This window comes from Culex pipiens, chromosome 3 (assembly GCF_016801865.2).
Source record: "Culex pipiens pallens isolate TS chromosome 3, TS_CPP_V2, whole genome shotgun sequence".
Lineage (NCBI taxonomy): Eukaryota > Metazoa > Arthropoda > Insecta > Diptera > Culicidae > Culex > Culex pipiens.
In genome coordinates, this window is record NC_068939.1 from 125,242,295 (window position 1) to 125,267,066 (window position 24,772).

Below are 24,772 nucleotides of genomic sequence, written 5' to 3' on the forward strand. Positions count from 1 at the left end.
GAGTCACTCATAAAAATCGAACCACCAAATTTGTATTATTTTATTAAGAATTTAAGAATTGAAGAATTTGAGCATGTATTATTTTTTGTTCTCTTGGTCGTTTTAATTTTTAGAATTTATCATTTTTGACTCTTAAAATTAAATTCAATTAAATTTGAATTAATTAATTAAATTCTTCAATTAAATTTGAATTAATTTGTTAGAATTTTGAATTCCAAATTTTAAATTTATAAATTTTCGTATATTTGAATATTTGTATTCTAATTTTTAAATTTTCAGTAAAAAAGACTATAAAAATCAAAAATATTTTTAATTTCTGAATCTTCGAGTTTTGAATATTGTAGCTTTCATTTTTGAATGTTTTGATCTTTTATTTTTTCCCCAAGAAATCTAGAAAAAAAATCTTTCTATGGGGTGGGTTTTACTACAATTCAACGGCGAAGAGCCAGCATCCGCATTTGAGCACAGTACGGCCACGGAAACAAGCCCCAATAATCATTTTTCTTACATCCTGGTATATAACTTCGAGAAAAGTTTGAAAAATGATTCACATGATTGAAATCCTTTATAAAATAAACAATAAATCTAGAGTACTTTTTCAAAAGGTCCTATGTGCAAAAACCTCGATCTGAGAAATTTGAAGATAAAGTTTTGGTGCACATTTTTAAATCCCATTTAAACACGCTTGGGTATTTTTCGATTCTGAAAACGCCCAAATGGGTCTGGAGTAATGCTTTTCAAGTGTACATTTCGGCATTATATGAAAGACAAGATGACACTTAGTTCTGACGCAATTTGGTTCATACAACCTGTGAGTGCACATAGAACACGTTGATAGAACAATTTTTGCACATAAGACTTAACGCATTGGACTATATTCATATTGCATTGCGCATAAAACTTTATCAAATAAAATTTAAATCTTGATTAAAAAAAAAACAACATTTTTGTGATAATAATGTATGTCCAACTCTCTCGCAACGTGTAGGCAACAGCTGACGAAGAGCATGAAATATTTCAATGCTTCCAGCGCGAGAGGAGAGAGAAGCCGTTATTTCCCAATGAGCCTTCTGTCAGATGGGTGGCGGGTAGGATAATTTACGATGCCAAATTAACCAATGCGCCAATGTAAACAATCATTATTGTTTACTTTGGCGCATAGGATAATTTGACATGGTAAATTATCTTATCCGCCTATCGTGCTGTTAGCGCACATACTACATTTTTTAATCTATCGTTTTTTAAAGTTTTCGGTAAAAATATTATTTAACGGTTATAAACAAGTGTTTCGATAGCCCCCCAGCAGCACTGCATGCGCACAACTTTTATTCCAAAGTGGCGGATTATCTGGAGGCGGGCTAGCGCGGATTCCCGGAGATGTACATCATGCGCGAGCGGGACCGCACCGAGGACGCGTATGGGTTGCTGAACGAATATGCCGACGATGGAAGGAACACTATTGCCGACGCCGGCTCTCTGTTTGATCGTTTTTTGTGAGGGAAGCAAAAACGTTCGTGATCATCATGCTGTCCCGAATGAAAAGGCATAGTCTGAGCAAATAGATTCACCATTTTTGACTGTATTTTTCGTAAGGTTATGATTTACAAAATGTATAACTAAATTTATTGACTTTATTTCATGTTGACGCAACATATTGTACATGTGTTGTCGCCATTTTTGCACTGGAAATCTGAAAGAGACCCGTTGGATGTTTCAGCCGGACTTCCGCTTCCTTTTGACACGAGATGGTCATTCGATGGAGGTACATGTTGATCACGATGTAATCGGCACCAGCTTTGAAGATGTCCAGATGAGTTTCGGTGACCGCGTTCGGGTTGGTTGCGTTGTATCTGCTCTTCGCCAAAGAATTATTCCGGTCTCAGGGGTTGGATCTCCGAACGGGTTCTACGGCTGTTGCTTGGCCGACGGGTGAGGTCAGCTGGGGATTTGAAGAGCGCGAGTCGCACAAAACTGGAATCAATTGCGTTGATCGAGGTGCTTATGCGGCGTTCCGAATCGCGCGCATTTACCACCTCCAGCATCTTCGAGTTGACGAACGCCTCGTAGTCATGTCTCCGAGCAAGTCCAGGATCTCGTCCGAGTACTGGGTAAAGTGCTCGTATGAATCGAACGCCGCAAACTGCCAGGGCGCATGAACGAGTCTGTTAGGTTGCCGACTTGATGCCGTTTGGGAGGAGTCTAGAAAAACGGAAAACATCGGGTCACAAAGAAAACAGGCGCAGAAGAAAATCACTTGTAACGTGCTGTGCTGTGGATGTGCTGTTGGTAGCAAGAATTGGAAGTCTATCAGCGGGACTTTTTACGGAGGGCCTCGCGGCGCGGTGGTTAGCGGCTTCGGCTGCCGATCCCTAAGTTGCTAAGTTGGGCGCGGGTTCGATTCCCGCCTTATCCTCCTGGCCTTCTATCGGATGGGGAAGTAAAACGTCGGTCCATTTGCGAAAAGAGGTTTTGGGTGACTCACCACACATAACCTTCGGACGCCTACAAATGAGTTGAAACTTGCAACAGAGCCCACAAAAGACCCGGGGGTTGTTAAAGTGGATTGCTTTGCTTTGCAGCGAGACTTTGCCGGACACCTCCAGATGCTGCAGGCAGGTCAAATCATACGACGAGTACGCCCAATGGACGTAATCCTAAAGCGTAGCATTGCAAACTGCACGATAAGAGAGGTAGAAAGGTAGTCGTGCGGAATATCCAAGTTTTGAACATCCGAAAAGATCAACCACTGCAGAACCACTGTGGAAGTCGTGCTCTCAGACAGACAGATGGACTTTATCTGGTTGTAGTGGGGGTAGAATGGCCCATGGGGGCAGAATGGGCCACCCTTGGTTTTGGGCTTTAGAATGGATTTTAACCAACCTGAAGGCAAGGGTCTAATAAAGGACGTCAAATAACATCACCACACCGAAAACCACGTTTGAATTCATTGTATTTTTCGAATTATGAGCAAAAATGTAAATTTATTGACAAAACCACGCAAATGTTGTTAATTTCAAGTTTCTTAAATAAGCTTTCCCGAAAGTTAGATTGTTTGAAAAAGTTTTTCAATGTTTATAATGTTACCAGGAGCTATTACGAAGGTAATCAAACAACATCGGAACCTCAAATCAATTTAGAGGCTTGGTGGTGGAAGTGTTAAATTAAAATCCACTTAAGGACAGAATGGACCACCCTTTTCCTGCCTTATAAAAACAATCAAAAGTTATGAAATTTTGGTTAAATGGATTATGTCGCTCCTGGTAGGTTCACAAATCACGCTAAATGCAATATAGTTGATTTTTTAGTTGTTTTGATGCTTATTTAAAAAATAGTGTCTTATTTCAACATATTAAAACTATTTTCAAAAATGTTTGTTTTGGTAAGTGACTATTTTCATAAAAGTGGTCTAACTTCATGGAAACTATGTTAGAAAGGTCCCTTTAATCATTTATTATCTCCCTTCAACGTTTTATTAGACAAAATGGCTTGTTTTCTAAGGTGGCCCATTCTGCCCCGCATCCAGAAAAGTGTGGCTGCAGAGCCTTTGTAACCCAGAATAATGTACGGTTTGTCCGACTGAATCCACTTGGTGATCAATTCTTCATGAAACTGATCGTCTCCTGCAGCGTGACCAGATATTTCTGCGTCGTACGGAAATCACCACGAATCGAGAGTTCCTTGAGTGCAATTTGTAAGGTTTCGCCCCACAAGAAACAATGACCAAATTGGGAATCAGCAAGCTCGTTCAGTTTACTGGAAGCGGCCACACTGGAGTGCCCCGCACCTTAGACCAACTTCATTACAAAAATCAACGAACCAGGCACTTCAACTTGCACCTCGACGGAAATGCGCCGGGAACTAAACCGCCGCAACCTATATGTTTCCGCCCGCTCCGGCGGCCCCAGAAACACTAGTCTCAGCAGCTCGTGCATTTTTGGATTCTCGTACACCTTGTCCCAAGCGGCCCGGACGATCTGCACCTGCGTGCGTCATTGTGAGCTCGTCGTTGGCGAAGTTGTTGATAGCCGATCCGCCCGGCAATCTTAATGTATTTAACGTTTGTCTTGAGGATCTCTGACGAGACCATGACCACGAAGCGGATGGCTTTTTTAAGGTTTCTAAAAGCGTCCTCTGTACCACGTCCGCCGCCGTTTGCTTGGTCGTTGTCGGGGGACCAGGTACCGTAAAACAGTGCTGCGGGTGATTAAAAAAATAGTTTAAAGTTAAGGTTTATGAAATTTAACAGGATAACATTTCCCTCCTGGCCAAAAGGGGGGATGTTTTCTGGCCTTCCGGATGTTTTTGTCGGTTCCGTGGCCATCCGGAAGGCTTCCCTGCGCAAGAGGATGATGCTTTTTGGCCATCCGGATGGCCACGAAACCGGCAAAATTCATCCAGGCGGCCAAAAAGCATCCTCCCTTTTGCACAGGGACACCTTCCAGATAGCCACGGAACCAAGAAAACCCATCCGGAAAGCCAAATAATAACCACGGTACCGGCAAAACCAACCCGGAAGGCCAACCAAATATTCGCCCTCTTGCACAGGGACGCCTTTCGGAGCCGATCCCATGGTCCAGGAATCATCTTTGGGAATCACGGTAATTTTCCACCCTACTTACCGTATTTTTTTGTTGCCGCAATCCTTCGCCCTCCGACACTTTTCTTTTAAAACTCAAACAGTCCACAACAATAGAGTAATCTACGTGCGTATGTATTGCGTGTACGTACACGAAAAAAAAGTGAGGTTAAATTTTGTCCGGCCAGCAAAATCAAATGGTGCGCTAGTGTGCGTACGTGAAACGTCATAAAGCTCTATGATCTGTCCGCGATCCTATGAACCAAAACAAAAAACATATTTTATGCTGTTTTATGAGTTGTTTTGGTATGTCATGCTGGGAGTCGTATCCGCCAGATTCGGGAGAGAGCTCATTTGTTAAATTTCGCTCTTCTCTTTTGCTGTGTCAGGCATTGAAACATTTCATACTCTCTTACAGCTGACGTCTACACGTTAACCGGATCCTAGACAAACATTATTTTTAAAAAGATATATGGATATAAAAAAAAATCTATCATTAATTTCTAATTATTCAATAAAATGCGTACATACGTCGTTATTATATTAGCGTATGTGCATAATGATTGAAATATATTTAAAATTGTACATAGGTTGATTTGTTATTGTCGTATGTGCATCATTTTACTGAATGCACATAGGACACTGAGAGGTAAAACGACGTAAATTATTTTGTATAAAAATTTAAGAGAATGTTCATAGGTTATTTTGCATTTCGCAGATATTTTTAAAAATTTAATACTTAGAAGAAATCGGGTTTGAGGATAGTGTAGTTTCGGATATGCAGAACGTCATGCATTGAATAACTCAGTTTGTTTACTTTTGGCGCATAGGACCTTTTGAAAAAGTACTCTAGAAATAAGATTTAAAAGAACGATACCAAAAACTCAAAAGATATTAAAAATATTTAAAGCCGGTAAAAATTAGTTGAGTGTAGTAATAAATTGGTTGAAGAAATCCTCATCAATACATTTAAAAAAATATCTCTTCATGAAGATTTTTGACGTTTTTTATTAACAAAATACAAGCAAACATTTTCGGAAGAAAACTCAATTTAATTTAAATTTAATAAAAATCCCTGATTCCCTGATATACTTTTCTTTAGGCTGGTACAAATATTTTTAAAAGTTTTTGTCACCCCCCCCCCCCCCCCCCTTCAAAATTGGCCCCAAAAATCAGGGGGCAAAAAAAATATTTTTACAACAAACTTCAAAATTTCAATGAAAATTCAAGTGCAACCAGCTGAAATCAAATTAAAATACATAATTCTTCTGCGTTTAAAATCATTTTTAGCATGTTTGGGTTTATTAAAAAATCTTAAGATTATTGGAAAATTTTCGATGCAAATTTTTTTTTTCGATACATTTTTTGTTTTTGTCAGATCTTAGATTTTTTGAAAACTAGAGATTGCAAAACAACTGAACTAGTGTAAAATGTATTTTAAAACACTTTTTTCATTTAAATGTGAAGACTATGGCTTCTTATTTAAATTTTTATATTTTTTTTATTTTTTTGACCCCCCCCCCCCCCTTGACCTCGGCCAGGGCCGAGGGACAAAAACTTTTTTAAATATTTGCATCGGCCTTATTACTTGAAAGTAATTTTATCTCTCTCAATTATTTTAAATATTAACCAAATTTCACATCCAAATTTGACCTCGCCTTCAACTTTCTTAACATTTTTGACATCAACATCAACTCCAGGTCCTCAAAAGCCACACATTTATAATTCTAGCAAAAAAAAAAAATAAAAATAAAAAAAAATTATGATCGATAACAATACTCTCTACATTTGGCGATCAATAAATTGGTTCCACTTTGACAGTTCCTAATTGAGGCCGTTTTGCGAACCACTATTCAGCACCCAGGATCTGACGAAAAAAAAAATGCGAAAAAAAAACTTCAAATAAAATTTGTACCAGGTTTATCGTGACAAAAAGTGAAATTCAAAATCACAACAAAAAAAAAATAAAATAAAATAACCGTGCATCATTTTTGTTCAGTGTAGTCCTTATCCGTACCTACAACTTTGCCGAAGACACCAAATCGATCAAAAAATTCCTTCAGATTTGTGAATTTTCATACATAATTTTTGTATGGGCAGCTGCCAAATTTGTATGGAAAATTATATGGACAAACTAACGATGCAAAATGGCTTCTTTGGGCATACCGAAGGCACCAAAAAAGTTTCAGTCGGATTAAAAAATACAAAAAAATCGAATGACTGAAATCTCAGAGAATTGTTTTCAAATTTTAGAAATCAAATGTTGAACAAATAAAAGCACTTATTTTGGATTCTCAAAATGTTAGCATCCAGCATGAAAGCATCTAAAAACTTTGATTGACAATTGACAAAAAGTATTTTTATCCTAAATTGAGCAATCACCCAACATTGCGAGACCCCTCGCCGTTGCACTAACCGCAAGAGATCGCGAAGATAACGACGCACATCAGTTGCACGCGATAATGCTGCAGCAGTCAGACAAAACAACGCGCCAAAGCATAATTAGATAATTGCGCAATGCGTTCATTGCTTACGGCGGCGGCGGTTGGAAAAATAATCAAATTCAATCGAATGAAAACAAAAACATACTTTATTCCCACCCACAGACTCAAAACAACAACAAAGAAGAGGCACCAATACCACCAGCAAAACCAGTTCAGCATTCTATGATTATGAATCCAAAGACATATTCATCCAGATGGTTTAACGCACCACAGCCATAAATCTCCTCAAGCGCCATGTGTTTCCGCAGTCAACGCAGGTTACTTCTCGGAACGGATCAGATTCCGCACATCGAGTCCGCACACAAAACGAAAGAGAAAACGAGCCCTTTTGGCATCGGGTGAACCCCCATGAACCACCCCGCCACCGAACCCCTCCTCCACAGTCCCCAAAACATACTGACCGATTCTTGAATCTACTAATACTAGTAAATTGTACTTTGAGGTGGTATTGGTTCAGGCGATTCTCTCACTACCTTGTGTTGGTGTGATGAGAGTGCTTAAGTATGAATTAGTAATCATACGCATTGAGTATTCATAGTTTTTTTTTGCGGACGGTCTCCACTTGATTATATTCAGCTGGCTGGTGTGGGTTCTTAAAACGGTTGGGTAGGGATGTCAAGATTGAAATATTTTGATTTGAAGAGAGAGGATACCGTGGAGATTTTCCCTTTACCTCCTAAAAAGGTGGAGCATCAATATTTCCCGTCTTCCAAATTCATGGTGACCACTCAAATCCCATTTTCAAATTCCCAACTTTTCCATAAATTGAAAAAGTATGCATTTTTTTATCTAAATAATAATTTCAAACAAAAATCTCTTTATAAACTCTTAGTATACTCTTTACTTAACATTCCAACGCCCAAGGCTCCAAAAAAGTTGGAACGGTAACTTCAACTCAATGGTTCTCGGGCATAACTCAACCAATCAGGACGATTCTTGTTCCCAGTGATTTGTAAGAATGTCTAGATGATCCTAAAATTTTGCAGAACTCGATTTGAACAAATCTGTAATTTCTGCGACCGAAAACATCGTTCCAACTTTTTTTTTGCGTGTAAAAAAAAAAATTCGCCGAGAATTCCGCGGAGGCAGTCGATTAAAAAAAGTTGGAACGATGTTTTCGGTCGCAGAAATTACAGATTTGTTCAAATCGAGTTCTGCAAAATTTTAGGATCATCTAGACATTCTTACAAATCACTGGGAACAAGAATCGTCCTGATTGGTTGAGTTATGCCCGAGAACGGGCGTGTTGAAGTTACCGTTCCAACTTTTTTGGGAGGCTTGGGCGTCCGTGTAAGTTGGACATGCGTTGAGCGTTTCAGTGTTAATAGCAACCATAGACAAAAATTTAAATAAATAAAAAAAAATCGAACTATTTACATTTTTCGTAAAAAAAGAAATTTAACAACAAACTCTTAAAAAATACTTTGAAAATAGAAGCACTCGTTATTTCGATTCAGGGTAGAAACATAAACAAGTAATAGTCATTGAAAAATAACTGAAAGCTTGAAAACACTTATAATTTCAATGTTAATTTCAAAAACTGGAAAACGTATAGGAGCAATTCTCTACCAAAACCGGAAATGGATTTTATTTGTATTTTTTGATTTGGCTCAAACTTTGTGGGGGCCTTCCCTATGACCAAATAAACTATTTTGCGTCATTGGTTCTTCCATACAAGTCTCCATACAATTTTGGCTGCTGTCCATACAAAAATGGTATGTAAATATTCAAACAGATGTAACTTTTGAGTGAATTTTCTGATCAATTTTGTGTCTTCGGCAAAGTTGTAGGTATTGTTGAGGACTTTTGAGAAAAAAATAGGTACACGGAAATTTTTTACACGCAGATTTTTTTATCAACTTTTTTTTCACTAAAACTCAATTTCCCAAAATACGATTTTTTTGATTTTCGAGATTTTTTGATATGTTTTAGTGGACAAAAATCCGCAACTTTTGAGCCATAGAGAAACATGGTCACAAAAATCTGCCGCCGCGTTATGAATGTTTGAAAAAATAGTGATTTTTGGAAAAAATCGAAGTTTTATGCAAAAACAAGTTTGACATTATTTTTTAGTGCAAAATTGAATTTGCAATCGAAAAGTACTTTACAGATTTTTTGATAAAGGGTTCCGTTTTCAAGATATAGCCACCGAAAGTTTGATTTGTGCGAAATATTTGCAGTTTTTCAATTTTTAAAAATAGTGACCATGAGTGACCGCTTCTAAAAATCTTTTTTTTTAAAGTTCAGAAAATTTGCTAAAAATTGTCTAAGAGACATTGAAGATTGGACCTCGGATTGCTAAGATAGAGCCGCTTTAAGAAAAAGAAACACGAAAATTGAAGTTTTCCTAATCTCACCCAAACAACACACCATTTTGTAATGACCATATCTCAGCAAATAATGGTCCGATTATCAATGTTAATACATGAAAAATTCGTGGAATTTTCCGAACTTTTCGAAAAATATATTTTGAAATTCTATTTTTTTTAAATTTTAATAATTTCAAAGAATTTTGAAAAATATCTAGAAATTCGTTTAACTTTTTTAAGTTCCCTTCTATCACTTGGATCTGATTTATCCAGTTATCAGTATTTGACTGATTTAATTTTTTCAATGAAAAATTCAGTTTGATAAGATTCCATGTTTCACAACTTACTTTATGCGAAATGTTCGAAGAGACAAATGTTTGAAACATACTAAATAATTAAAATAATTTAAATCAAAATTACTTTTTTTTTTGCTTTTTCAATATTTTTTTCATGTTACAAAACGTAATAAAGTTTTTATATTTTTTCATTCAGAACGAACAACGATTGGATTTTATTCGATATTTAAGTTTTCCAAAATCTGAAGACTGAAGACAAACCTTTGGAAAAAAAAAACATTTGAAATGACTTACTGATTTTTTTCAACCAAAAATAATCCATTGCCAAACTCTTGTTGGAATCTTTTTTCAAATATTCAATCAATATTAAAACAGAATCATAACTTTACGCTGGCCATAATCGTTAAAATTAGGATCTTTTTTTCTATTAGTTTTTAATTAACTTTGTTGATGTTTTTAGTTGAGTTTGTTTGATAAATAGATCTTGATTTATAAACAGAAATGAGTAAAAATCTCTTGATTCATAAAAAAATATTAAGAAATTCTCTGTCAAATGCATTTAAGTGAAAATCACAAAATTTCATATTGCAGAAAATTCACTAAGTCCACTAAAAAGATGATTTTCAATCACTCCTGAAAGTTTCATGAAGATATTTCATGTCTAAACTGAGTAAGAGACGATTTAAGCTCAAAATTTTGCCATGCGCAAAGCGAACTGTCAAACTTTGTGAACGTTTTTCTCTAAACATCGAGTTGATTTACTGGTGCCACGATATCTCGAGATGGGATAGACCAAATTGGCTGAAATTTGGGGTGAAGACACCGAAGACATATCCCGTGTACATGACGAAGCCCGATTTTGAAATTTAGCTTTTTTTAAACACAAAAATCAAAAACTGACGATTTTTTGTATACAAAACATAAAATTATTTTTATCATTTTTTTTAAATTAAGTTTTTAAAAATCGTCCTTCGTCATGCACAAGGGACCGGTTTGACCAGTCTTCACCAAAATTTTGAGACGATTTGGTCAGAGCAGTGTTGAGATATCGTGGCACCCGTTTTTTTGAAACTGCAACGATTCAATCAAATGTCTTCAAATTTGTTTTGTTAATGAATGAAATGTATATTTTAGTGCCATGCAAAAAGATTTAAAAAAAAGTTTAAACAAGTGTCCATATTAACCTCTGACATTTATAAAAATTTACATGTATTTGTAACCCCTTAATATTTGTTGAAATTTTTAATGTCTAAAATGGATTGAAATAGTGAAATAAACCTTAAAATTAAAGAACATGTTGTGAATTTAATTTGAAAATTGTACAAATATGACTAAATTATCCAAGAGTTAGAAAATAATTTTCAAACAAGTATGCTTGGAATTCCCGAATTTTTGACAAAAAATCACAAATTCCCGACTTTTTCCCGTTTTTTGCGGATTTTGACGAATTCCCGACTTTTTCCCGATTTCCCAACATGAGTGACCACCCTGCAAATCCCTTTCCTTTTTCCTGGAGTGTCGTAGAGATGGAAGCGGTTGGTCATGGTTGGTAACGAAAATCTGTTCTGGTGGAATTGGTTTTATTCCCAATTATCAATTTCTAATCATCCTGAGCTAGAAAAAATCAACACATTTATATGGCGAAATCTAGTCTGCAATCCGCTAATGTTACCAGATTTCATTTCAATTGCTAAAATCAATTCAGATTTCAATTTATATATTTTGATAAAAGTGACCATCCCTACACTACTACCAGCCGCCTGGTGCTGCTCATCGCAATGTTTATGCATATACACAAATATTGAGCGCGAGTAAAGAGAGTACAGACCACTTTACCACCCACCCAGCCTCCCCCCACCCTTTGCCGACGCTCCGCAAAATGTCTGGCTCTAACTAAAAACCCGCGACGTTGCCAAACTTGCGGCGGGACACGTTCACAAAGTTCCATGTCGACCCGGTTTGTTGTACGGTTCTCGGACGACACGCTTTGCGTTTCAGAACATACAATTGCAAGTATCGGCAGAGAGTGCAGCGCACACACACACATCTGTGGTGGACGGAGGACAATTACGAGTCTCTTCAAAGAGTGACTGAGATGGGAACAGACGTGGAGGTTCAAGAATATCGAAAGCAGAACCGCGCGCCATCGATTGTGGTTAATGGGTTGTTGCATCACTGAACACGATGTCCGCGACGACGACGACGTGGGACTTGTACTGCTGTTCTGTGCTTGTATTACGATAGTCGTTTGATACAGAACGAACTCAACGTATGTCGGAGGTACTTGGAGAAGGTACATCTCGGAAGTTCCGAAGTGGGAGAACATTTCTACGTTCTCTGGCCAGGTAGCGGGGTAGTTTGTGGTAGTTGTACGTACTCTGAGTACATACCATGTCATCATTCCGGTAGGAATACACACTGATGTAACTGCACGTAATAGTAATTTATGGTAATTGGAGAATAATTCATTTCGAACGGCACCCGTGGAAAGATATGAGGAGGCGAAGGCGACTTTCGGAAATCAATGGGAGCAGTAAACAAACATTGAAAAGCAAGTAGAGTCATTATATTTTTGCACACAGTAAAAAGTTTAATTAAATTAATATGAAAGGTGAGCAATTCTCTACGAAATCGGGCTTTTTTCTTAAATTTTAATTTTTGTATTTTTTAATCCGACTGAAACTTTTTTGGTGCCTTCGGTGTGCCCAAAGAAGCCATTTTGCATTATTAGTTTGTCCATATAATTTTCCATACAAATTTGGCAGCTGTCCATACAAAAATGATTTATGAAAATTCAAAAATCTGTATCTTTAGAAGGAATTTTTTGATCGATTTGGTGTCTTCGGCAAAGTTGTAGGTATGGATATGGACTACACTGAAAAAAATCATACACGGTAAACAAAATTTGGTGATTTTTTATTTAACTTTTTGTCACTAAAACTTGATTTGCAAAAAAACACTATCTTTATTTTTTTATTTTTTGATATGTTTTAGAGGACATCAAATGCCAACTTTTCAGAAATTTCCAGGTTGTGCAAAAATCTTTGAGCGAGTTATGAATTTTTGAATCAATACTATTTTTTTCAAAAAATTGAAAAATTGGTCGCAAAAATTTTTCCACTTCATTTTTCGATGTAAAATCAAATTTGCAATCAAAAAGTACTTAAGTGAAATTTTGATAAAGTGCACCGTTTTCAAGTAAAATCCATTTTTGGGTGACTTTTTTGAAACTAGTCGCAGATTTTCATTTTTTAAAATAAGTGCACATGTTTGCCTACTTTTGAAAAAAATATTTTTGAAAAGTTGAGAAAATTCTCTATATTTTGCATTTTTTAATTTTGTTGATATGACCCTTAGTTGCTGAGATATTACCATGCAAAGGTTTAAAAACAGAAAAATTAAGTCCCACCCAAACAACACACCATTTTCTAATATCGATATCTCAGCAAATAATGGTCCGATTTTAATGTTAAAATATGAAACATTCGCAAAAAAGTTTCAGTCGGATTAAAAAATACAAAAAATCGAATGACCGAAATTTGAGAGGATTGCTCAGGTGTAAAGTGTTACTTCAAGTGAAAAAACACGTTAAAGTATGTGAATAAAAAAAAATGATGTAATATTACACATTTCGATAATCCGAAGAATTCTGGAGTACTTTTTCAAAAGGTCCTATGTGCAAAAACCTCAATCTGAGAAATTTGATGATAAAGTTTTGGTGCACATTTTTAAATCCCATTCAAACACGTTTGGGTATTTTTCGATTCTGAAAACGCCCAAATGGGTCTAGAGTAATGCTTTTCAAGTGTACATCTCGGGATTATATAAAAGACAAGATTACGCTTAGTTCTGACGCAATTTGGTTCATACAACCTGTGAGTGCACATAGGACACGTTTCATAGAACAATTTTTGCACATAAGACATTGGCATTGGACTATATTCATGTGGCATTGCTCATAAAACTTTATCAAATAAAATGTAAATCTCGATTTAAAAAAAACTACATTTTTGTGGTAATAATGTATTTCCAACCCTCTCGCAACGTGTAGGCATCAGCTGATGAAGAGCATGAAATATTTCAATGCCTCCAGCGCGTGAGAGGAGAGAGAAGCCGTTATTTACCAATGAGCATTCTGTCAGATGGGTGGCGGGTAGGATAATTTACGATGCCAAATTAACCAATGCGCCAATGTAAACAATCAATATTGTTTACTTTGGCGCATAGGATAATTTGACATGGTAAATTGTCTTATCCGCCTATCGAGCTGTGAGCGCACATAAAACATTTTTTAATCTTTCGTTTTTGAAAGTTTTTTGCCCAAGTAGTGTAAACATATTATTTAACACTTATAAACAAGTGTTCCGATAGCCCCCCAGCAGCACTGCATGCGCACAACTTTTATGCCAAAGTGATTACCACGTCACGGATTATTACCATGTCCGATTATCACGTCACAGTCTCACGTACCCCCCCCCCCCTCTCCCTTGTCACACTTGCGACAACTCTTTACCCCCCCCCCCTTAGAGCGTGACGTACTTTATGGATGACGCCTACGGCCTAACGAAGGATGCAAGATGTTGATTCAGGAGCGGCCCTGAGAACCTTGCTCTTCGCCAAAGAATTATTCCGATCTCAGGGGTTGGATCTCCGAACGGGTTCTACGGCTGTTGCTTGGCCGAGGGGTGAGGTCAGCTTGGGACTTGAAGAGCGCAAGTCAAAACTGGAATCAATTGCGTTGATCGAGATGCTTATGCGGCGGTCCGAATCGCGCGCCTCGAAGTCATGTCCCCGAGAAAGTCCAGGATCTCATCCGAGTACTGGGTAAAGTGCTCGTATGAATCGAACGCCGCTAAACTGCCAGGGCCATGAACGAGTCGGTTAGGTTGCCGACTTGATACCGTTTGGGAGGAGTCTGGAAAAACGGAAAACATCGGGTCACAAAAAAACAGAGGCACAGAAGAAAAACACTCGTAACGTGCTGTTGGCAGTTCATCAGCGGGACTTTGCCGGACAGCTCCAGATGCTGCAGGCAGGTCAAATCATAGGACGAGTACGCCCAATGGACGTAATCCAGCATTGCATTGCAGACTGCATGATAAGAAAGGTAGAAACGAGTAGTCGTAGAAAGGTCGAAAGGTAGTCGTGCGGAATATCCAAGATGGAAACATCCGAAAAGATCAACCACTGCAGGTTTTCGTGCTCTTAGACAGACAGATGGACTTTATCTGGTTGTGACGTAGTTCTTAAGCTGGCTGATGAGCAGCTATTAGGACCTGTCGAGCACGAAGAGTCACAAGCGATTCTTCAGCGAGGTAAGTTCGCTCAGATTAGCAGCCAATTCCTCCGTAAAACCAGTTCGTTTGTGGCTGGCTGTGAGAAAAGATCATCACGACGACGAAGCCGCGACGCACTTGTCGTAGTGTCCATGCTGGAACTGAAAAACCACGGCGTAGTACTGACAGATCGTGCACGGCCGCCATGCGACCGCGTATTCCGTTACGGTGACGCTGCTCCAGCTGGACGATACCCTGCGTAGTCAGGAACAACACGTCGTGATCGGAGCGCTTCTGCAGAGCCTTTGTTACATACATGTAAATCGATAAAAAAAAAGTCAGAGGTTGGTGTGAGCACACACTTAATTTTATTAAAAAACTGTTATCAGGGCATTAAAATACACATTTTCATCTATTATCAAAACATATTTGAAGGCATTTGGTTGTATCACTGCCGAAATATACACAGAAAAAAATATTCCTAATCATCTTTTAGTGGATTCAAAAAAAATCTGTAATATGACATTTTGTGATTTTCTACATGTATGTAACCCCTTAACCGCCGCAACCTCTATGTTTCTGCCCACTCCGGTGGCCTCAGAAACACTAGTCTCAGCAGCTCGTGCATTTTTGGATTCTCGGACACGTTGTCCCAAGCGGCCCAGACGACCTGCATCTGCGTGCGTAATTATGAGTTTGCCGTTGGCGAAGTTGTTGATAGCCGATCCGCCCGGGTTCCGGCAATCTTAATGTACTCGACGTTCGTCTTGAGGTTCTCTGACAGACCATGACCATGGTTTCTAGAAGCGTCCTCCGTACCACGTCCGCCGCCGCTTGGTTGGTCGTTGTCGGGGGACCAGGTACCGTAAAGCAGTGCTGCGGGTGATGAAAAAGTAGTTTAAGGTTAAGGTTTATTAAATTTAACAGCATAACATTTCCCTCCTGAAATGTGTTAACCGGTACCGTGGCCATCCGAAGTCGTCCCTGGCCAAAAGGTGGGATGTTTTCTGGCCTTCCGGATGTTTTTTGGTCGGTTCCGTGGCCATCCGGATGGCTTCTCTGTGCAAGAGGGATGATGCTTTTTCCGGATGGCCACGGAACAGACAAAATCTATCCGGGCGGCCAAAAAGCATCCTCCCTTTTGGACAGGGACACCTTCCAGATAGCCACGGAACCAAGAAAACCCATCCGGAAAGCCAAATAATGGCCACGGTACCGGCAAACCCAACCCGAAAGGCCAAACAAATATTCGCCCTCTTGCACAGGGGCGCCTTTCGGAGCCGATCCCATGGTCCTGGAATCATCTTTGGGAATCACGGTAATTTTCCACCCTACTTACCGTATTTTTTTGTTGCCGCAATCCTTCGCCCTCCGACACTTTTCTTTAAAAACTCAGACAGTCCACAACAATGATCTGTCCGGGATCCTATCAACCAAAACAAAAAACATATTTTATGCTGTTTTATGAGTTGTTTTGGTATGTCATGCTGGGAGTCGTATCCGCCAGATTCGGGAGAGAGAGCTCATTGGTTAAATTTTGCTCTTCTCTTTTGCTGTGTCAGGCATTGAAACATTTCATACTCTCTTACAGCTGACGTCTACACGTTAACCGGAACCTAGGCAAACATTATTTTTAAAAAGATATATGGATATAAAAAAATCTATCATTACATTCTAATTATTCAATAAAATGCGTACATACGTCGTTATTATATTAGCGTATGTGCATAATGATTGAAATATATTTAAAATTGTACATAGGTCGATTTGTTATTGTCGTATGTGCATCATTTTACTGAATGCACATAGGACACTGAGAGGTAAAACGACGTAAATTATTTTGTATGAAAATTTAAGAGAATGCTCATAGGTTATTTTGCATTTCGCTAATAATTTTAAAAATTAAATACTTAGAAGAAATCGGGTTTGAGGATAGTGTAGTTTCGGATATGCAGAACGTCATGCATTGTATAACTCAGTTTGTTTACTTTTGGCGCATAGGACCTTTTGAAAAAGTACTCTAGAATTGTTCTTACAGAATGAAGAAATAATGGACAAAAAATCAAATGTTGGAACGTAGAAATAGAAATTTTATGTTTTTGGGGCTCTAAAAATAAAAAAAATACAATTTTAAAACATAGCATTGGAGAAATCGCGTCCGCACTGTGCGTCCGTACTGTCAAATTTTGTGCGAATGCGGCTGCGGCTGCGGTATAATGTGAATACACCTTTAATCTGTTGCTATTTCTTCTGTCGCGATGTTTTGTACCTTAGCATGTTATTCAAAAGTTTACCAAAAATACAATAGTAATATTTGTGTTAATTCTTTGATCATTCCAAAAATTGAGTAAGGGCTCGAACCTCACTTGTTTAAAAAAAAGGGTGAAGATTGAAAACAATGGACAGTAAAAGAAATATACTAGTTGAAGGATCAATAGTAAAAGAAAGATAGTAATTTATGAAGTTGATAAAGAAATTAACAATAGTTAATGAAAAGAGATAACAAACAAGCTTAGATTATTGTTATGATGGGCAATTTACAGGGAAGATGAGAAATTATTGAAATAGATAAATAAAGAAAAGGCACATGATAAACAAAATTGACATCGCTGCCAAATTAAGGGAAAGCAGACAGTTTGTTGCAGCCAGGGCTGTGGAGTCGGAGTCGGAGTCGGAGCCGGAGTCGGTGGAGTCGGGTCTTTTTGGGGACCTGGAGTCGGAGTCGGAGTCGGAGTCGTCAAAACTCTAACAGCTGGAGTCGGAGTCGGAGCCGGAGTCGGCTAAATTTTTAGAGCTGGAGTCGGAGTCGGAGTCGGAGCCGAGGATTTCTGATAACCCGGAGTCGGAGTCGGAGCCGGAGTTATCTTAAATTCAACAAAAAATATGTTTTTTTATTGTTCAGTATTTCCTATAGAACAGGCTAATTTTCAAAACATCTTATATTTTTATTGATTTATCAGATGCCATTGTGTTTTTGAAGCTTTTTATTGTGATTGAAAAGGTCTAATTGTGTTATTACACTATAATCACTAAATGATAACCTCTTACCCAAGTATGTAGTATCATAATTTAAAAAATAATTTAAAAAAATATTGGTTATGTAGTCAGACATATCTAATTGATTCTTGAATGCTTCCTTTTGCCTATATTTATGTGCCCTTTCAATTCAAATTTGACCAAATTTCATCCAGATATTTCTAAAAAAAAGTACACACACAATCATCTTTTACCCCGATAGCATATGTCTTGGTACGAGGTACATAAAAAGATTAAACATAGTAATCACTGTTTTTGCAAATCGAAAAAGAGTCACTGACAGTTTAACTTTTGTAACAAATACCTAATCAACGATAATAACAATCTCTTACTTGGAACTCAACATGCGCATTTTGTTTATCACTAAGTACAAGAAAATCAATATGTTGCATTTGAATAATTGAAACTAACAAAAATATCAAAAGAAGTTGCAACAAATTTTGAATTAATCATTGATTGTTGATGTTGATTTTAGTTAAACTATTTTGATATCGTTGCAAAAAAAACCAAATCTCAAGAATTCAGAGAAAAATGAACTAATAAAAAAATTTATAGAACAAAATGTAGGATTTTAATTTATTTTTCAAATATTATACAAAAAACAAAATCAAAATATTATCAACTGGTACGAATTTTCTCATACTGTATGTCCCACGCCAATATGACGAAAGGTGATAATCATTGCATAACAATGTACCTTAAAAAATTAAATATTTGTGACCTAGAAAATATTTTACTTGTGGATATTTGTTTTTTATTATATTTTAAGTTTTTTCATATATTTCGATGGAGGCGCAAGATCATTCATAAAACTTCGTTTTAGGTGAAGATGCACGAAGTATCGTGCGCCTCCTTTTTAAAGTATATAAAATTTTAAAATTTAAATAAATTAAAAATTTCCAGGGTAAAATATTTTCCATGTCACAGATATTTGAAAAGGACATCTTAAGCGTACTTTTCACGAAGAAATTGTTTAGATACATTGATTTGCAATAATAATCTCCTTCAGCCGTGATGTCCATGTACGTCTTAAAAAAAAACAAAAAAAAAAGTTTCGTTTAAAATTGTCATTTTAAAAACAAGGTGCCTGTCACTGTGCTTCTTACAAATGTCAGCCTGAAAGTGAGCAAATTGAATTTTAATGTTCAATAGATCATTAAGGCCAGGTTTCTTTTAGTTATTCTTTCATAAATAATAATTTAATATTTAAATTTATTACCTTGAAAAAAATATTTTCAAATTTGAGGTTAAGCAAATAAATCCAAATTAACTTACATAACTGTTCTTCTCAAAATGCCTCTAAAACTGAAGATATTTTTTAATTTCTGTTTCCATAACGTATAAAACTTGTAACCTAGAAACTTTTTTTCCGTTTATTTACTTTACTTTACTTTTACTTAACTTATTTTTCTTGAGAAAAACATGACGCTTACTCTCATTCAAATAATCCTATTTATCAATGTTTTAAAAATAATTAACTAATAATAGTTAACTAACTTTTGAAACATTTAAAAATATGTGGAGTCGGAGTCGGAGCCAACCATTTGTTGAAAGCTGGAGTCGGAGTCGGAGTCGGAGTCGGCTAGAGTTGGTAGGCCGGAGTCGGAGTCGGAGTCGGAGCCAACCATTTGTTGAAAGCCGGAGCCGGAGTCGGAGTCGGAGTCGGCTAATCTGAGAAAGCCGGAGTCGGAGTCGGAGTCGGAGTCGTTTGAAATATGACCCGACTCCGCAGCCCTGGTTGCAGCAGCATCAATTAGTAAAATAGAGTGGAAAAGCGTTGAGAAATAAGAGAATCAAATAAGTAAAATCGAAATCAAACGGAGAATAGTAAGCAGAAGCCGTTTTAGAAAATCAGTGAAACAAAATAAACAGAAGATAGCTGATAGCTGAAATGGAAAGAAGAGAAACCCCGTTCTGCGATGCTCAGGTACATCCACAGCAGTTGACTCAACATACTGCGAATCAAAACAATACCGTCTACAATCACAAATTACTTCCCTTTCCCACATTGTCGCGCCCCTTTCTTTTAGCCGTCTCGACTCTGACCCTCGCTGGTCAAAGGTTTACGATCCGTTTCCACAGGCCACCAGCTAGGTCATCATGAAAACCAAGCCAACGTGGAGGTAAGAAAATAGGACACTTGCAAGGAACCAGAGCTATACTGTCCTGATCAAGAAAGATCTAACAGGACTACGGACGTAGTCAGTGACGCTCCTTCCAGGATGTTCCTCGCCTGAGCGTCAACTGAAGGGATATCATCAGAATCATTCGCACTTGGCCTGCAACTTTTGATAGTGTTATCAGATCTTAAATTTTTTGGGCTCATTGGAAGGTCTTTAAATACATTTCTAAAAATGTATAACATGACGGATTTTCTTACAAAACCCACCCTTTTGCACACTTCCGGAGTTTAGTCAAGATCCTTAAAATAAACATTACTTTTTTGTAATTCGAATGAAAGACATTAATTAATCTTTGTTTCAAAAGTTAAGAAAAGGGTTTAAATTCTGAAATATTTCAGTTTTTTATTTGTATGTGAAATTTCATAACTAATGCATCATAGAATTTTCATCCGCCAAAAAAAAACTAATGCCTCCCAGCCATGAATGATGCAATCGAGAGAGGGAAGCTGTGCAAATCCCACCTTTTCATTGCTACTCCTTGCTAACTCCTAGTTGTGTGCGAAGATTCAAGAGGTGGTGTGGAGCACGCACTTTTCATCACACCCACCTCCAACTTTCCCGGGTGTTCGTTTTCTCATTCACAAAGGACTCACCAACACCACCAAAATCGCAGTGTATTGGTTCGAATGCTCACTTTTTTTTCGAGGAGTTTTTCCAACTGAACCAAACACAACAGACCTTGAACTGAACTGAAGTCGTCGTCACTGCTAGTGTGAGTGAGATAGCGTAATTCGCGACTTTTGGGGGGTTTGGCAGAGTCAAGAAGACATATGCTTCCCCCCCGAATGTAGAGAAGGCAAAAACGCCGGCTCGCATAACAAACAACAAGACAACGTCGCGAGAAAAAAAAAGTGCAAACGATTTGGAAACGTGGACTTGCGGTGCGTGTTGGTTCATGAACGATCATGTCGGAGCATCAAGTCAGGTGGCTTTTCCTCTCCGGTGACAGTTAGTGCATGCCTTTGCAATAGAGCATGTTTTCCATCGTACTCTCTGTGCTGGATGCCACACACAAAGAACAGTTGCAATGTTGGTTGAGAAGTGAAAAAAGCAAGAAAAAATAGTCGTTGCATGTCTAGAACGTGCAATTACCTTCTTCCTTCCTTTCTGAAAACAGGGCTTGAGCGGCGTATAAAGTTAGTGAGGTTTTCTACAAATTATGTTGAATAATTGCCAGACATAACGATATTGTTGTTTGGCATTATCGGAAGAAGTTCTAAGTTACCTACAAGTCTTGACCAGCAGTGAACAAGTTTGAATTCCATCTTTGTTTGCATTCTCCCAACATGACAAAAAAAAATTAATTCTACTCACATCGTCAACGGCTGCTGGTTCAGGTTGTTGTACAGCACCATCTCGTCGGCGGACTCGCCCCCGCTCGAGCTGGCCGTCGCCTCCGAGTCGATCGTGTGCTGCACCTGCTTCAGCTCCGCCTGCAGCATCCCCGCCGACTGCTCCAGCTGGTCGATGGTCAGATCTTCAAACTTGGGAATGGTGCTGGAGGTGGCGGTGAAGGCCGCGTGCGACACCAGCTCCGGCGGCGTCCCGGTCGTGCCCTGAAAGTACCGATTGCCGAAGATTCGCTTGGTCTGGGTGGAGCACTGGGTCGTGGCGATTCCTTCGAGGCGCTTGGCGAACGTCTTCATCGCGTTGGCGGAGATTGGTTTGAGTTTGTCCGCGGGGGTGTTGGCGGAGGAGGTGAGCGTGGGGGGAGGTTGGTACGGGATGATGTCCGGGATGAGGAGGGTGGGGGAGACGGTGGTGGAGCTGATGCCCTTCGCGTGTTCTTTGTCTTTCTTTTTCCAGTAGCGCTGGGAGTACTCGAAGAGGCCGGCGACCTCGTCGCTGACGTGCTGCCCCATGTAGCGGGCTTGGAGTTTGTTGAGCCGCCGGATGAGGAAGTCGTACTTGCGTTGCATTTGCGCCTGTCGTTTGACGATTTCGGCGTGCATCTCGAGCCGTTCGCGGTCCTTGTTGGGAGGCGTCGAGACTTGGGCGACCTCCTCGTACATGTTGACCACGTCCACGTCGTTGAAGAGGGACAGGCCACCGGCGAGTTCGGCGCAGAGGCCGTCTCCGCTGGGGTTTCCTTCGAGGCTTTTGAACACCTGCAGCAGTTCCATGTCCGAGGTGGAGGCCAGCTCGCCGAGCATTTGCTCCATGTCGGGGTTGTCCTTGAGGTAGTCCTTCTGGAGACCCATGGCGGCGCCGGTGCTAGAGCTGGAGATGATGGACGACTGCGAGTCGAGTTGTTGCAGGTCGGAGGACGGTTCTCCGCTGGTGGTGGCGTTGACCGCTTCTTCCCCAGCGCCAATCGCCGCCGCCGCGACCTGCGCAATCTGGTCAATCACAGCCTGTGGTATTTCGGCGGTTTCCTCTATCGAACTGCTACCTCCCTCACCCACCACCGCAGCCGACTCCGTCGTCGCATCTCGATGGAGCTGCTCCAGGGCAAGCTCGATGAGATCCTTCCCGCTGTCGGGATCAATCTTCAACAGCGATCCGGCGGCGCCGTTGTTGTTCTGGATGTCGTCCACCACCGACGAGTCGTCCGCTGCCGACACCTCCGTCGTATCCTTGAGATCCGACTCACTCGGGATCGTCGAGGCGGTCCCCGTTCCCGAGTCCGCCGTACTCCCACTGCTCGGCACCTCCTGATGTCCGAGGTCCTGGTCCGAGAGCTGATCCTGCTGCTGCTGATCAGTTGCTGTACTCGTACTGGTGCTGGTGCCCGCTTCTGCGACGCCGCCCGTACGCGGCGATGCACCGGACGTGGCCGAGGACGAGAGCTTGCTCTGACTCAACGGCTCGGTAAGAGCTGGTGCCATCTCCACAACTGCATCAGGACCTTCAATCACGTTCGCGGCCGTGCGCCGAGCCAGTCCCATTCACAACGCAACGCGCGCGCACAGCCGGCTTATGTTTTCTTCTTCCTTTCTTCCTCTTGTCGTAATTGACCACGGGCCAAAACTGCCCACAAAAAAACCTCACACTGTCGGCTTGCCGGTAGCTTCTTCTTCTTGTTCTTCTTCGTCGGCGTAGTCGTCGCGGAACTCGCACGTGGTCTTCTTTCACTTTATTTTCGAACGCGCGAGCAGCCTCAAGCCACTCACAAATACCACCACTTTGGAACTGTGTAATCAACGCGCGCGCCGGCTGTTTCGGGCGATGCCGGTTCAACTAGCGAGAAGACACACTCACTCTTGGCAGCGGTTCGGAAGGGAAAGATTTTCGCGACAATTGCTCACAAGTTATGGCGTTGGAGACGACGACCAGCGACGCACATATTTTATTCTTCCGATATTTTGCTGTATCTCTTCTACGATTTCAGAGTAAGAACGTCGGGGATTGACCTGGAAAAGAGACGGAGATTAAGAAAAAACGTGGATTAGTGAAACTGGCTTGATCAGGGTAAAAAACTAAGACTACGAATAGGTAAATGAGTGAGAGAGAGGCGCCGAAGGATGCGTTTCAGCAGGTACAAAAAAAATAAACCCATACGAATGCTGATCCTCGCTAAAAAGGTGAGGTAACCAGAAGAGCTAGATGACCAGAGTTAGGCTGGCTGAACTGTGACGTACTCGTAGAGGTTTTATATCGAGCGCTTCTCGATTTTTCAGGTCAACCGTAGTCACGTTACGAGCATGTGGTTTTGCGATCTAGAGAGATAACTATGATAGATTGTAGAATGTTCAAAAGGCGGAATATTTTTTTCTGGAGCGTTTGGTTCGGTATGTCCACGCATTCCACCGCTGTAGATTCCGTGAAATGTGATCCGTTCTCAGAATTCTCTCAGCTGTAAACACAACGAAGTAGGGCTGGCTGCTTTTTTTTTGTTTGTAGCGTAATCTAATCCAAAGATGGAATGGGATGTTATTGTTCATAACGATTAAGCTTATTTTCTTGAGCACAATAATCCTTTGTACGACCGAAAAGGATATAATGGATTTTTAATTCATTTTTTTTTAAATTACCTTCGCAGCCTTTCTTGACAGAAAAGGTCCTACTTGACAGCTCGTTCTAAGTTTCCTTGGTCCTATAGTTGATCCATCGTAAAATGTTGTCTTGCCATTTTTTGCGTTAAAATGAAAAAAATGTGATCATAAATGGTTTTTAATCGTGTTTTTACGCAGGGCTTTAGGACCCTATAAGCTAAAACTTAACAAAAACTTTCATTTTGTAAATTTTACAAGGATGGACACTTAAAAAAACGCAATTTGTTGAATGATTTTACACTAAAAATGTAAATCGATAGACCATTCACTTTACCAACATTTTACAAAAGTACTATTCGATTTAAAATTAATTTTTAATCTGAAAATGTATTTTTTGTGTGTACATTTTCAATACTTTTTTTTCAAGAAACAATACCTTAGTCAAAACAAAACTACCGTCTTACCCTACAGCTCAAAAGTAAAAATTTTGTTTATACTAAAACGAAGCAAAAAATGGGAAAAAATCAAAAAGGGTAAAATTTGTCAAAATCGATAAAAAAATATTGAAAAATGGGTTTTTTTTAAGAGTGAAACTATGTTTGTCTAGATTGATCCGATACAGAGTTTCGAATGTTTTCATAAGACACTTTTATGGAC

General features: G+C 39.3%; 1 protein-coding gene and 1 long non-coding RNA gene across 2 annotated transcripts in view; both read right to left on the reverse strand.

Moving 5' to 3' along the window:
* LOC120430297 (uncharacterized) overlaps positions 1–23,211 on the reverse strand; it is a 47,189-nt gene extending 23,978 nt beyond the window's left edge. Inside the window, exon 1 of the mRNA XM_039595396.2 lies at positions 21,495–23,211. Coding sequence (XP_039451330.1) covers positions 21,495–23,068 — 1,574 coding nt within the window. The 5' untranslated portion in view covers positions 23,069–23,211. The remainder of the gene's footprint in view (positions 1–21,494) is intronic.
* On the reverse strand, positions 13,358–18,293 carry LOC120430298 (uncharacterized). Its single transcript, XR_005607582.2, has 2 exons — positions 16,301–18,293; positions 13,358–15,837 (listed from the first exon to the last, which is right to left on the reverse strand). It is a non-coding gene; the product is annotated as an uncharacterized LOC120430298 (long non-coding RNA).
* Positions 23,212–24,772: the final 1,561 nt, after the last annotated feature.